This window comes from Ostrinia furnacalis, unplaced genomic scaffold, assembly GCF_004193835.3.
Source record: "Ostrinia furnacalis isolate ACB-3 unplaced genomic scaffold, ASM419383v2 OfSCF0373, whole genome shotgun sequence".
NCBI classification, from domain to species: domain Eukaryota; kingdom Metazoa; phylum Arthropoda; class Insecta; order Lepidoptera; family Crambidae; genus Ostrinia; species Ostrinia furnacalis.
Window position 1 is genome coordinate 229,553 of NW_021130612.1, and position 13,859 is coordinate 243,411.

At 40.1% G+C, this 13,859-nt stretch overlaps 3 protein-coding genes and 1 long non-coding RNA gene across 6 annotated transcripts; 1 reads left to right on the forward strand and 3 right to left on the reverse strand.

Moving 5' to 3' along the window:
* The first annotated feature begins 2,485 nt into the window (after positions 1-2,485).
* Positions 2,486-3,579, forward strand: LOC114361443 (uncharacterized). The gene is made up of 3 exons (XR_003656596.1): positions 2,486-2,897; positions 3,005-3,234; positions 3,417-3,579. It is a non-coding gene; the product is annotated as an uncharacterized LOC114361443 (long non-coding RNA).
* A 582-nt stretch (positions 3,580-4,161) lies between these two features.
* Positions 4,162-5,422, reverse strand: LOC114361614 (P2Y purinoceptor 3-like). The gene is made up of 2 exons (XM_028316718.1): positions 4,696-5,422; positions 4,162-4,190 (listed from the first exon to the last, which is right to left on the reverse strand). Exons 1-2 carry the CDS (start codon positions 5,420-5,422, stop codon positions 4,162-4,164), a joined length of 756 nt encoding a protein of 251 aa, XP_028172519.1.
* Positions 5,423-7,659: 2,237 nt separating this feature from the next.
* On the reverse strand, positions 7,660-13,645 carry LOC114361630 (neuropeptides capa receptor-like). 3 transcript variants are annotated; one of them, XM_028316759.1, is made up of 7 exons: positions 12,442-13,645; positions 12,128-12,228; positions 11,874-11,981; positions 9,801-11,406; positions 9,405-9,505; positions 8,375-8,482; positions 7,660-7,986 (listed from the first exon to the last, which is right to left on the reverse strand). In XM_028316759.1, exons 4-7 carry the CDS (start codon positions 10,567-10,569, stop codon positions 7,915-7,917), a joined length of 1,050 nt encoding a protein of 349 aa, XP_028172560.1. In that variant the 5' UTR covers positions 10,570-11,406; positions 11,874-11,981; positions 12,128-12,228; positions 12,442-13,645; the 3' UTR covers positions 7,660-7,914. The 3 variants fall into 3 exon arrangements, with proteins under 3 accessions (XP_028172560.1, XP_028172553.1, XP_028172545.1); XM_028316752.1 differs by lacking the exon at positions 7,660-7,986 and having other exon boundaries at positions 8,216-8,482; positions 9,405-9,502; XM_028316744.1 differs by lacking the exon at positions 7,660-7,986 and having other exon boundaries at positions 8,216-8,482.
* Positions 12,300-13,219, reverse strand: LOC114361651 (pyrokinin-1 receptor-like). The gene has a single exon (XM_028316771.1). The coding sequence runs from the start codon at positions 13,196-13,198 to the stop codon at positions 12,386-12,388; it is 813 nt and encodes a 270-aa protein (XP_028172572.1). The 5' UTR covers positions 13,199-13,219; the 3' UTR covers positions 12,300-12,385.
* Positions 13,646-13,859: the final 214 nt, after the last annotated feature.

Sequence of the window (13,859 nt, forward strand, 5' to 3'; positions counted from 1 at the left end):
TATAAAAGCAGGCGTTTTCGGATTTTTGCTTTTACATGTTGATTCATGCACATCTCCGCTTTTTTTGACACTTTACCTGGGATTCTACACCTTCAGAAGCAGCACAAATCGTTGCACTATTGCAAGAAGGGCTCAGCCAGCGGGCTGTCGCACGTCAGCGCCACATAAGCCAGTCCTGGGTTTCGAAAGTTTTAAGACGCTTTCGGGAGACTGGTGGCTTTATCCCGAGACCAAGTTCTGAACAGCGCCGGGGTTGACATGAAAAAACGGTCTTCCCTCTGCGATGTGCGCCGGCGCTGTTCAGAACTTGGTCTCGGGATAAAGCCACCAGTCTCCCAAAAGCGTCTTAAAACTTTCGAAACCCAGGACTGGCTTATGTGGCGCTGATGTGCAACAGCCCGCTGGCTGAGCCCTTCTTGCAATAGTGCAACGATTTGTGCTGCTTCTGAAGGTGTAGAATCCCAGGTAAAGTGTCAAAAGAAGCGGAGATGTGTGTAAATCAACGTGTGAAAGCAAAAATCCGAAAACGCGTGCTTTTATAGGGGGTAAATAGGCCGCAACTCGCGACGTATCAAACAGTTCATACATGTCTTTTTCGTTACTTCTTCACATCAGCCGGGATATCTTTTTAAATACTGGTGTGATTTAAATGAATTTGGTATCAATTTAAAGATAAAAGTTTAATCTTTAAAATGGTGCCACTTTTTTTGTTCCTAACAAATTCGTTAGTACACAAGATCGCGTGGAAACAACTTCATGTAAGTGATTCCATACTTTTGCTCGCGAGTGTATAAGGAACATACAGGCAGGCAGACAGACAGACAAAAATTTTACTGATTGCTATTTTGGCATCAGTATCGATCACTAATCATCCCCTAATAGTTATTTTGAAAATTTATGTCATGTACAGAATTGACCTCTCTACAGATTTATTATAAGTATAGATAGCCCAGAAACAGAAAAAGAGTTTTTTGACAGGCTTTAATATGGCTTTTTTGTAACTTTTTATACTTTATATAAAGGCCGTCATTATTATAAGCCATTTTATTGATATTTACCTCAAAGATTAATGTATTTCGTTTTATTAATAGGAAATTGTCGTAGTTTTTTAATATCCGGTATCCGGCCGGATAGTGAGTTAATATCCGGTATCCGGCCGGATAGTAAATTTAGGCCGGATATCCGGCCTACCGGATAGTTACCGGATATCCGTTTCATCTCTACTGAATTGTAGGGAGTGATTCCAGATTTTTGAGGTAACTTCACACTACTAAAATTCTGCTGCTCGATTGATGTCTCTTGAATTTTGTATTCCACAAGGACTGTAAATAAAAAATGACATGTCAGCGCATTGCAATATCTTAAAATGTGAAATGTGATTGATACATCGGTGCGAGTCAGGGGTCTGTGAACAGCATAGGATGCGACGTAATCATTCTGTTTTAACGTATTAAATTGTTTGAAGGTATTATTGCATATTTTTTTCGAAACTGAATCACCATCATCGGGCCATTTCTGGCTGGGCATAGGACTTCAGGTCATCTTTCACTGTCCTCGATTTGACGCATATAATTTCTTCCAGGGATCTTTCGCAAGTCTGAACCTCATTAGGAAATACTAATACTACTCTTGAAACTGTAGTAAATGGTACAAATACTTTTCTCATTAAGAGCTTACCTTGAGAGCGTTTCTGAACTTTGTAGACAGAAAGCCGAAAAGCAGCGGGTTCAGGACGATGGTAAACCAGCTGTTGAGAGCCACCATCATCAGGATGTCATAGTTCTAAAAAAATTGGTTCGAGTTAATGGACGCTACGTTATTTTACTAAGACCTTATTTATTTTATGTAGAACTAGCGGCCGCCCGCGACTTCGTACGCGTGGATCCCGTTTTACCCCCTTAGGGGAGTTTCGTAAAATCCTTTCTTAGCGGATGCCTACGTCATAACATCTACCTGCATGCCAAAGGACAATGTTCATTTCTGGCCTGGCGTGGACAAGCTGCTAATGAAAATATGAATTTGCCAAAAAAATTTAATTAATTTTTCAAGTATTCACTTAGTGTAACTTTGTATCAATTTGCCTTTATAAAAATCCAATTTAAATAGTACTTTATGTGATAATAACAACTTCCTGTCTTTAACACTCAATTCAGTGTTGCCAAAATGAATCTTATCGGTAAGAATCGATTCATATCGATTGTTTTTCGACTATAACAATTAGTATTTTTTTAAATACGTATTAATTAAAACGACATGTATAAAACCTTTTTAATATTCCAATAACACTACCAAAAATATTTAAATAACTAAATGAAACCTTATTTCACACACACCTTATTATTACACCTTATTTCGAGTCATCAAAAAATACAATTGATTTTTATATCGATTATTTTTATTCATCACCACATTATTAGCATGGCAACACTGAAAATATTGTCACAGCTGTTATCTGTCATTCGCTTTGTTTTGTATTTTTCATCGTGAGTGTTGTTTAGTTCTCAAAACCAAGTCTTTGCCAAAATAAAAGCAGAAGAGTGTTGTATAAGTTTCCCTTTTGACGTCTTTATTTTTTTGACCATGGTCCTCGATGCTTCCCTTCCCGATGACCCTGGCATACTCTCGAACTACGAATCTCACTCAACCAATGACCAATGGCTCACTTTCGGACATCGAACCTTGCCTAAACGCCGACCACGGCTTACGTATGGACTCCGACCCGAGCCCCAATGTTAACCCCAGCCCGATTTTGGATAATGCAACCAGCAATTCCTCAATCTCATGAGGAACCTATGATATGTATCAATTGTATAGCTGACATGATGCAGAGGAGGCGACATAGCCTAGAGCTTATTAAGTTCAGTTGGTTATAATGTCAGTGGATGACTCCTCAGCTGGTAAGTTATTGAATGAGCGTGTGGACTTGTTGAATACCTTTTACAATGTATTTGATCAACTACCTTTACCGTAGATTACCATAATCCTAATAAAACTTTTTTTTTAGATTGATAACAGCAGTGTATGTTGTCACTCATGTTGGACCGTGGCCACGGTGTGGCTCTGCACCAATCAAGGACAAATAATATTTCAAATGAAGAAGCAACCTCTAGCACTGGTCACTGTTAACGTGGATTGTCTTTGTTACAAATACGTTCCATAGACTGCATATTAACACGGAAAGAGAATCACATATTCGAAAATAATGTAATAATGGAACAGATTTCACCTCGTCAAGTAAGTTTTTTTATAATTATTTTCATTATATTTTATTAAAGACATTGGCTTGATATATTTGAACAAAGTGTATATTTTTTTCTATACAAATACTTCTTACTGATAGATAAAAATTGACATCACATCTCAATATCTTAAAGAATGAATTTTGAATGATACCATAATTAATTTCTTTGTTTCAGCTGCGGGGATCTGACCAAATATGTCATCCCTGACGGCAGTGAGCTGATCGAGCTGCTACACATGCTGTGGAGCCCCAACAAACACATGATGGGACGAGGATTCATTTGCCCTTATATTGGCCGAATAACAGTAGGTTGCTGTGCTCTTGTTATGACAATTTTGTGGTTTTTGAGCTGGGCAAGGTATCAGGAACATGTATTTCCACCTGCCTAGTTCCTAGACAATATTTTATTGACCCATGAGTCAGATTAAAATAATAATAATTTTAAAAATGGTGTTTTATTTTGCTTCTAACCTTTCTAGTCCTAAGCAAAAAAAAAATTTTTTAAGGACTTGGATACAACATGATATTTATATTCTGTTTCTTACTGGTATAGACTACTTAATAAATAACAAATTACATGCTGTAATGTCTGTCCACCTCAGGCCAAAGGTCCCATACTAAGTGGGCATTACCCTTTCAGCCCGATCCGTCCAGTGATTTGGGCTGTGCGTTGATAGATCACTATGTCAGTCAGTCAGTCAGTTACCTTTGAGTTTTATATACAGGGTGTCCCGTAATGTAACGTCAAGCCGGAACTGGGTGTTGAGGCAAGTCGTGCTGGTTATCNACGGCCCCTTAAGAGCAAAATGACCATTTGTAAGAACTATTTATTAGTCTAAACAAATAAAGAAATTTTGACTTTGACTTTGAATATATTTCATGTACAGAATTGACCTCTCTATAGATTTATTATAAGTATTTTAAGTATATATGAAGAATATAATATCACCTGTAACATCCAAGATCTTTGTGTATCGAGCGTACACATGATCCGAACCACGAAGAACGGAAGCCAGCAGACCAGGAACGACGCTGTCAGCGCAACTGGACATACGGAACGTATTAATGGAGGTGAGAAGGATTGGCCGGAAAAGTAAGGGGGATTTTCAAATCTAGATGTTTCGTCTTCGTAAATAAATGTTAAACGAAACATCTGTGTAGGTAGGTAGTATCGGATATTTCTGTGCAAAAGGATACCTAAGATATTTTTTTTTTATCCACAACGAGGAAGCTCTTGGCCTGTATCTCACCTGATGGTAAGTGACAGTGATCAGGCCGAAGGTGGAAGCGAGCTTCACCCGGAATCCTCAACCACGGGGGAACTGGCTATCTTACCTCTAACTGCCGGAACACAACAATGCTGTTAACATTGTTGTTATGGCGACAGACTTAGGTAAGGTGGTTGAAGATAGGCAGATTAGTAACAAAATAAAGAGCAATACGCAAAAACTTACTTATAAGCTTATTAATTTTACTGCTGTTATTGCGGTGGTTGAAGACAGCTGCCTGACTGGCTTGCGCGCGCCGCACCGCGCCCGCCAGCCGCGCGTACGCCAGGCACATGGCGCCCAGCGGAATCGCGAACGTCGCCAGACTTAACACTACATTCGCCACTTTGGCATGCGAAGTCGGAACGTAGACACACATGGAAACTCTCTGCGTTTGCACCACACACACCGTCCACATCTCCGGCACAGATTCAAGAATCGCAATCAACCAAATCGAGCAGATAATTTTCCTCATTCTCCTCCCGGGATTTTTATTCAGCAGCAACGGATGAAACACGGCCACGTATCGCTCGATCGCGAGCGCGGTTACGGTCAAAATGTCCGTGTTGAATAAGGTGAACAACAGTAAGTAGTGCACTTTGCACACCGCGTCCCACAGGCCTTCGAAGTCGTTCGGGGAGTGGGAGTATCCGTTGAGTTCCAGGAGGATGCCGAAGGCCGCGACGAGGTCCACGGCGGTCAGGTTGAGGAGGTAGTAGTCGACGGCGCGCGCGCGCCACGCCTGCCACAGCGCCGCGCACGACAGCAGGTTGAAGCACACGCCCGCCACGAAGATCACGACCATCACCCACTGATACAACACTAGAGCCCAGACCGACTTATCCGAGTACATCGCTTCTATGAATTCTGCTCTCCAGTCTTGTGAGTCAACTGAACTGTTGTTGCTGGCCATTATTCTGCAGGCACTTGACTATTAATAATAAAGTGATTTGGAGCTAAAGGCTTGTACGCGTCGCGCTTCCTAAGCTATGGTATTGAACTGAATAAGCTAACAGCTAGATACTAATAGTGATTAATTACCGTCTCTAGTGCGGTGCCTTAGTTGAAGGGGTGCCAACTGGAAAATGTATTTTTTCATTACACAATGTTGTTGTAATCGTTGCATCGTATTCAGAATCTGTTTTCCTAAAGAACAAAAATGCATAGGATAGGTTTCATGATTTCTTCTTCTCCTTCGTCGCTACACTCTTGCAAGAGTGGTCGTGGTCGTCACACCGGGTCCGGTGGCGAGCCTCATAATCAATCGTCATTCCTCCCGCACTGCAGCCTTTCTTGTGCACTCGTGGAGTGGACCATTGAATGCGGTTTTGATCTGGTCAGTCCAGCCCATGGGCGACCTTCCGCGCGCTCTTGTGCCCTCAACCTTACCCTGCACGACTAGTCGTTCAACAGAAGCGACGTCGACGACGACGATTATCTGGGGGCACGGCAGTGCCCCCGCCAAGTCGAGCGCGAAGCAAACACTGCCGTACCATCCTTTACTGGAACCATTTCGCCGCATTTTCAGGCCTCTATTTGAGAACCTCTGGATAAGACCAGAACGCTGAAATTTTCGTCATCTAGTAAGCTATAATCACATACTTAAAATCCAAAATTTCAAGTCTGTAGGTCATTTAGTTCCGAAGTTATGCGAAAGCAAAGTTTCGCATTTACGACACTCACTCACTCACTGATGATCATCAAAATAGAACTAGTACTTCCCATCAACTCAGAGAGCTGAAATTTGGTACAGAGTTAGGGTTTAATGGCCACGTAAAGGGAAAACTATAAAAACTAGGAAAATCGAAAATCTGGAGTAACACCATATTCATAATCAATACTACTAGCGCCACAACCGGCACCGTGGTGTTCGCCTATACCGCTCACCGCTAGATGGCGCTAGCACTTTGAGCGTCATTTTTCTGCACCGCGGTGTCCAGATTTTTTTTCCTTTCTAGATCGCCGTCGATTAAGTTGAATGTTGTGTAAATATTTGAATTTCGTTGATTTNTCTGAGTTAATGGGAAGTACTAGTTCTATTTTGATGATCATCAGTGAGTGAGTGAGTGAGTGAGTGTCGTAAATGCGAAACTTTGCTTTCGCTTAACTTCGGAACTAAATGACCTACAGACTTGAAATTTTGGATTTAAAGTATGTGATTATAGCTTACTAGATGACGAAAATTTTTGCGTTCTGGTCTTATCCAGAGGTTCTCAAATAGGGGCCTGAAAATGCGGCGAAATGGTTCCAGTAAAGGATGGTACGGCAGTGTTTGCTTCGCGCTCGACTTGGCGGGGGCACTGCCGTGCCCCCAGATACTAATAGTGATTAATTACCGTCTCTAGTGCGGTGCCTTAGTTGAAGGGGTGCCAACTGGAAAATGATATTTTTCATTACACAATGTTGTTCAATGTTGTTGTAATCGTTGCATCGTATTCAGAATCTGTTTTCCTAAAGAACAAAAATGCATAGGATAGGTTTCATGATTTCTTCTTCTTCTTCGTCGCTACACTCTTGCCAGAGCGGTCGTGGTCGTCACACCGGGTCCGGTGGTGAGCCTCACAATCCGTCGCCATTCCTCCCGCACTGCAGCCTTTCTTGTGCACTCGTGGAGTGGACCATTGAATGCGGTTACGATCTGGTCAGTCCAGCCCATGGGCGACCTGCCGCGCGCTCTTGTGCCCTCAACCTTCCCCTGCACGACTATTCGTTCAACAGAAGCGACGTCGACGACGACGATTATTTATTTTTTTAATTAGCTCTATTTTATGATCAATTTCACTAGTTTTGGAATTCATCTATTTACTTATTCAAATCTACGCTATTCGTGATCAATAATTTCGCTAAAACAAGAAACCTTTTTTCGGCGCCCCTGTCGTACACAGCACTACACCACGTGCACCCAATATTTGCATACAGCACACACAGTATGTATCGAGCACTTAAGTGGATTAAAAAAGCCAATGAATGGTTTCACGTGCGTTTAATTGTTTCCAAAAGGCCGTCACTTGGATAATAATAAGGAAATGAAGATATTATTATGTTATTTGGCTTTTATATTTAATTTTGTTCGGGTAATTAATTAATATCATATATGCATATTGGTAAGTTGGGAACTATAGGATTTATGGTAGAAATAAAAACAAAAACAAAATTTAATAACGTATAGAAATTAAAAGCTATCCATTTCCAGTCTGTTTTTGTCAGTACTTACTTATTGGAGTCGGAGATCTAAGGTCCTACTAAAGATTAGGTACTCTACCTACTAAGTATGTAATTTAACTTTTTAAAACCCGGTGAAAAGTAACGTTTGATTGTTACTATTTCCAGAGAGAGCCAATCGACATTGGTGTTACATGCGATTTATCAACTAGTATAAGTAGGTACTAGGTAAGTACGTAGGCATTATACAGTCCATACAGTTACTACTTTAGGCGTTTTAGCGCGAGCCCTTCTTATTTTTGTTGTCCATAATACCTGGAACAAATAAAAGAATATTAGTGTAAGTACGATTATGTACAGACGACAGCACATCAACATATACATTTTTGTTGCAAAATCACCCCTACTACAAGTAATTAAGAGCTCACAGTGTTTAGCTTGACGTGCCGTCGTCTGTACCTTCAGTGTTTGGATCGCAGTTGATCCCACATGTTACAGAAACAAGATTTGAAGGAGACTAATATCATCATCAAAGACAGATATTTTAGCAACTCACATTACACATAATTTGAAATGCACAGTATTGTAATTAATTTTTAGCGTTAAGAGTTGCATCTCAAACTTCGTCGTGAAAAGTCGTGGGTTCGATTCCCTCCTTAGGCAGTTCGATTATAATTTTCAAAAAAGCACAGTATTTTTTAACCTGTAGGGATCTTCTGAACTTGGTAGACATCAAGCTGCAGAGCATGGGGTTGAGAACGATGCTGAACCAGCTGTTGAACGACGTCACCATCAGCAGCACGTCCCAGTTCTAAAGAGGAAATGTGTGATTTCATAGTTAAACGACAATTCGTTTCCGTCCGTGTAGCGGTAGTGTGTAGCCATATTTTTAAACCACATCGTCCAGTCAGGTTAAGGTTTTAAAAGCCACAAAAAAATTAAATAAACTTGCAATAGAGCCAATGGGTTGGGAACCTATAACTTTTCTTGTTTCCTACATTTTTAATAACCATCACATGTATAACTTTGATTCGATAAATTCAAGCGCAGAATGTTCAAGGCTGCATGATTTTACGTCCTTTGCCCTCTTGAGGAACGAACGAGTAAATTAAAGCGTCTGCACCACGATGTTCGAAATTTGAATTACGCGATACTGTGAACTTTGACGTATTATTAATTAGTTGTCAAAATCAGAAGCGTGTGCGCATCGCTAAATTATTGTAATTAATATGTGGAAATTAGTGCATTTATTTAGTGCATAACTCTACCTGCCGTTAAGCAGTTTACTTAAAAATAACGTGACTGAAAAATAAGTGAGGACTTGTGTGTGAAAAAAAGTATTTCCTAATATTATCTGTGTGAAGTGTTATTGTATTGAAGCTGCTACATAGTAAGGTATGTTAATTGTATTTTCGTAATTTCTCCTGTTAGCTGCAAGGTGTGTTTACGTCTTATGGGTTACTAGCTTTTGCCCGCGACGTCACCCGCGTGAAATTTAGTTTGTCATAGATCGTCATAAATTATAGCCTATATGTTATTCTGGGTTATAAAAAATAATACTGTAGTTTCATCAAAATCCGTTCAGTAGTTTTTGCGTGAAAGAGTAACAAACATCCATCCAGACATCAAAACTTTCGCATTTATAATATTAGTAGGATTTAGAGGTAATACGTTTGCGGTTATCGCATTTATTTATGTAGGGAAAAAAAATGTAAGCTCAACGATTTACCAACCTGAGCGTACCACGGAGTATGCCTCATGTTGGAAGCGAAGATGAGCAGGCGCAGCGTGAAGTAGGGCAGCCAGCACACCAGGAAGGACACGGTCAGCGCTGCTGATCACCACAATACGTATTAATAAGCACTTATGCAGAACAGGCTTTAAACAATCACTGAAATAGATTAGCTCGAATCAAATCGTTTTCTTTTTACCTTGTGTACGCTGGCAAATTTTATGGCTTTCAATCTGTAGGTTTTCACCTACATATTGAAAGCCTTGCCAGTTTTTTGTGTGCGGCTCGGTGATAAAATCAAAACATCTAAGTATTTTCAATGTGTAGCTAAGACATTTAAAGAGACAGTAGAGATATTATTTTGTAATAATTAATTTGGTTCATCAACTTTCCTTACCAATCAATTTATGAACTCTACTCCTGTTATTACGTTGGTTGAAAATCTTATCCCTTGAATTTTTCCTCGGCGTGACGTTCACTTTGAACGCGATCATGGAGTACACGAACACCATGATGCCCAGGGGAATCACGAACGTCACCAAAGCGAGGACCCCGTTCAAGATCCTGGCAAAAGTCGTCGGCACGATGAAGCAGATCGCCAGTTTGTTCGTTTTAATCAAAGCTATTGTCCATATCTCGGGCAGAGCCTCCAAAATGGCAAGAATCCAAATACATGCGATAACCTTCATCACCCTGCGCCAGATAGGTTTCCTGTTCAGTAACAAGGGATGCCAGATCGCTATGTACCGCTCAATGGCCAGCACAGTTAGGTTCAGTATGCCATTATTCATCAGGGCTAACGTTATAAATGAATGTAGCTTACATATCAAGTCCCCCACTTCACTATACACATAAACGTAATCTGCTACAGTGTCTATTTTAGCCTTTCTGTAGGATCTCAGTTCTAACAATATACCAAAAGCGAGTATAAAGTCAGATATTCCCAGGTTGAAGAGGTAATAGTTGGTGGCGGTGTGCATGCTTTTGTCGCAGTAGATGACTGCGCACGTCAGCAGGTTGCCGACCAGCCCGACGGCGAACACCGTCAGCATCAGCGCCATGAACATCAGGCGCACCCACTCCGGTCGTTCCTTTACGGTTTTCGCGAGTAGTTCCGCCCACTCGTTTATATCGAAGTCGTAAAAGTAACTGGTCTCGTTGGACATGTTTACAAGTTTGGGCAACGGCACTGAAAAGGGCTCTGTGTTCTTTGGTTGCAGTCAGACTGACTCATTTTCAGCGAGCACCTTCACGTAACTGAGCTGGAGCGAGCGTTTTCTTGTGTATGTAGGCGACTGTGTTTGTCCACTTCTAACATTTATACGCTAAACTAATCATGTTTGGTGAACAAACTAGTGACACGTAGCTTAATGCTATAGGTATCCTTTGTGCTAACCAAAATAGAGTGTAATCTGAAAGCAAACGACGATGACACGGGTTTAATTTTTTACGGCGTTGCAATAAAACTAATTCCCGTGTTTACCAAGCTGATACAGTTTCTATTACAACAGAATAATTTCAATTTAACACTACAATTTAATTAAGGTTCTTAAAAATATGAACACATTCGAGTTACATCACGATTTTGATTGGTATTCAAATTCATGTACCTACTTATTCTTAGGTCAAGTTACCTTTTTAATTTAAAAAATACAAAAAGAACAATAGAAGACAGAGTAAAAGGTAGCACCTACCAGCTAAGTACCTACATGTATAATGATACTGTAAAACTAGTAATCCTTACAAAAAGTTGAGAACGTTGACACAAACGTTGACAAGGCATCATAAATTAAGATAGGGTTTAAAACAATCAATATAAAATTGTATATGTAGAGTCTGGTAATCTTACAATATTAACTTATAAGTAGTTAGTTAATTGCCTCAGCAATACGCTTTGCACTAAAACTTTTATTAAAATAAGTACATTTGCATTCCGTTCACACAGTCGCGCGCGTGCGCAGGGTCACTTCGCGGGTCTTTCTTATTTTTGTCGCCCATATTACCTGTAACGTACAATATTAAATATAAACAAAAATAAAATTTCATTTCAATTATAATTCTGGCTTAGTAAAGTATTTGTTAGAAACCGTTTAAATATTCCGCGTTCGGAACTTCGCGTGAATATTTAACAGCCAAAATTAATCTAGATATATATAAAAATGAAACCCGTTTTCCGTTGTCGCGACATAACATGAAAACGGCTTGACCGATTTGGCTGATTTTTTTTTGTAGTTTTCTAATACTCTGTACAAGGTTTTTACGGAAAAAAATATAAAGAAAATCTCTACGCTAAGGCGGTACGAAGTTCGCCGGGTCAGCTAGTGGTTCATAAAATCACGATTAAAGTACCTACTATTTTATATGATAAGTTATCAGTGCTCAAATAAGTAATTTGTTTTTGTAAAAGGCCTGTACTTACTATATTTATATTTAAGGAAAATTACTTAATTATATTCGCTGTTATTCCTACCTTAAGAGCTTTTCTAAACTTAGTTGACATTAAGCTGCAAAGTATAGGGTTGAGCACTATGCTAAACCAGCTGTTGAATGAAATTACCATCATAAATAAGTCCCAATTCTGAAAATAAACAAAAATGTTGTTGTAAATAATATCAATATTGTTGGAAGTTCAGATTAATAAAAACAGATAGACCAAAAAATTTAAACAGATAATAACGCATGCTAATAAATTAAGTTTTAGGTATTTATACATAATATACCTACCTGAGAAAACCATGAAGGGTAATGCATGTTGTACGCAAAGATGACGAGCCTCAGAGCGAAGAAGGGCACCCAGCACACCAGAAACGACACGGTCACCGCTGCTGATCACCAACATGTGTTACCATTAGTAAAGAGTGCTAAAGATTTATATGTATAGGCCGTATGACTGACATTAGGAGACTTATTTGGACATTTAATTGCATTATAATGATCTCTGCAAAATTGGGCGCAATAACTGAAAAAACTAGTGATTTTAATTCAATCTGTTCTGAGGTAACCCGAATCAGATTCTGATGTAGTTTTATTCAACTTACCAACGAGCTTATGAACTCTGCTCCTGTTATCCCGTTGGTTGAATATTTTGTCCCTTGAATTTTTCCTCGGCGTGACATTCACTTTGAACGCGATCATCGAGTACACGAACACCATGATGCCCAGGGGAATCACGAACGTCACCAAAGCGAGGACCCCGTTCAAGATCCTAGCAAACGCTGTCGGCACCATAATACATATAGCCAACGTATTAGTTTTAATGAAAGCTAGTGTCCAAATTTCAGGTAGAGCCTCCAAAATGGCAACGATCCAAATGCATGCGATGACCTTCGTCACCCTACGCCAAATAGGTCTTCTGTTCAATAACAAAGGATGCCAGATCGCTATGTACCGCTCAATGGCCAGCACAGTTAGGTTCAGTATGCCATTATTCATCAGAGCTACTGTTATAACCATTTGTATTATACATATCAAGTTTTCGATATATTCATACTCAAAACTGTGATCTGCTGCCACCGTGGTATAAAATCTCAGCTCTAACAATATCGCGAAGGCGAGTATAAGGTCGGATATCGCCAAGTTGAAGAGGTAATAGTTGGTGGCGGTGTGCATGGTCTTGTCGCAGTAGATGACGGCGCACGTGAGCAGGTTGCCGACCAGCCCGGCCGCGAACACAGCCAGCATCAGCGCCACAAACGTGAGGCGCACCCACTCCGGCCGCTCCTTCACATCCCTGGCGAGTAGCTCAACCCATTCGTTTATTTCCATGTCGTAAAAGAAGCTTGTTTCGTTAAACATTTTGTAAAACACTGAAAGAGGAAACTGAATTTTGGGCGGCAATACAGCTGACGCATTTTTGCGAGTCCCCTCGTTAGACTGAGCGGGCGCGAGCGTGGCCACTGGTGGCTTTGTTTGCCAACTACTAACATTGATCGTTCGCTACACTACTTAATCATGTTTGGTGAACAAACTAGGGGCACGTATTATTAATTAGCTTTATGCTCTACGAGTAGCAATTGTGCAAACTACTCTTAGGTTAGTTTGTAATCTGAAAGCAAGCAACTTGTGTCGTCACTGGATTACTATACATTTTAAGACGTTCCAACGACAAAAAGGTTCCGTGTTTACCGAGGAAGTATGAAACTCACAAAGGAACTCCATTTATTCGAGTTTTTTTAACGCGCCTTTATTAGGTCGTCGTGTATGTATAACTACGTAGTACTTATTATTATTATGTGGTATAACCAACTATGTAATGGAATCTTAGAATCTGAATAATTACACGCACTTCTATTTCTTGTATCATAATGAAGCTGAATTTTAACGGGATTGAAAAAAGTGGTCGAAATTACCAGACTCTCCCATAATATTCACGATTTCCCAACCGATGCATAACAATAGCTACGAGTAGGTAATTCATTATTCATGAAGGTATACCTGTATCTCTAAACACCACTAT

What these genes read in the sequence shown, in the direction of transcription:
- LOC114361630 (XM_028316744.1), bottom strand. Translation starts at nt 10,569, where the DNA reads ATGTCCAACGAGACCAGTTACTTTTACGACTTCGATATAAACGAGTGG. An exon ending in TAGAGTTCATAAATTGATTG is followed by an intron (nt 9,506 to 9,800) that starts GTAAGGAAAGTT and finishes TGTGGTGATCAG; the next exon opens with CAGCGCTGACCGTGTCCTTC. An exon ending in ATACTCCGTGGTACGCTCAG is followed by an intron (nt 8,483 to 9,404) that starts GTTGGTAAATCG and finishes TTTCCTCTTTAG; the next exon opens with AACTGGGACGTGCTGCTGAT.
- LOC114361614 (XM_028316718.1), bottom strand. Translation starts at nt 5,422, where the DNA reads ATGGCCAGCAACAACAGTTCAGTTGACTCACAAGACTGGAGAGCAGAA. An exon ending in TAAAATTAATAAGCTTATAA is followed by an intron (nt 4,191 to 4,695) that starts GTAAGTTTTTGC and finishes TGGATGTTACAG; the next exon opens with GTGATATTATATTCTTCATA.
- LOC114361651 (XM_028316771.1), bottom strand. Translation starts at nt 13,198, where the DNA reads ATGTTTAACGAAACAAGCTTCTTTTACGACATGGAAATAAACGAATGG.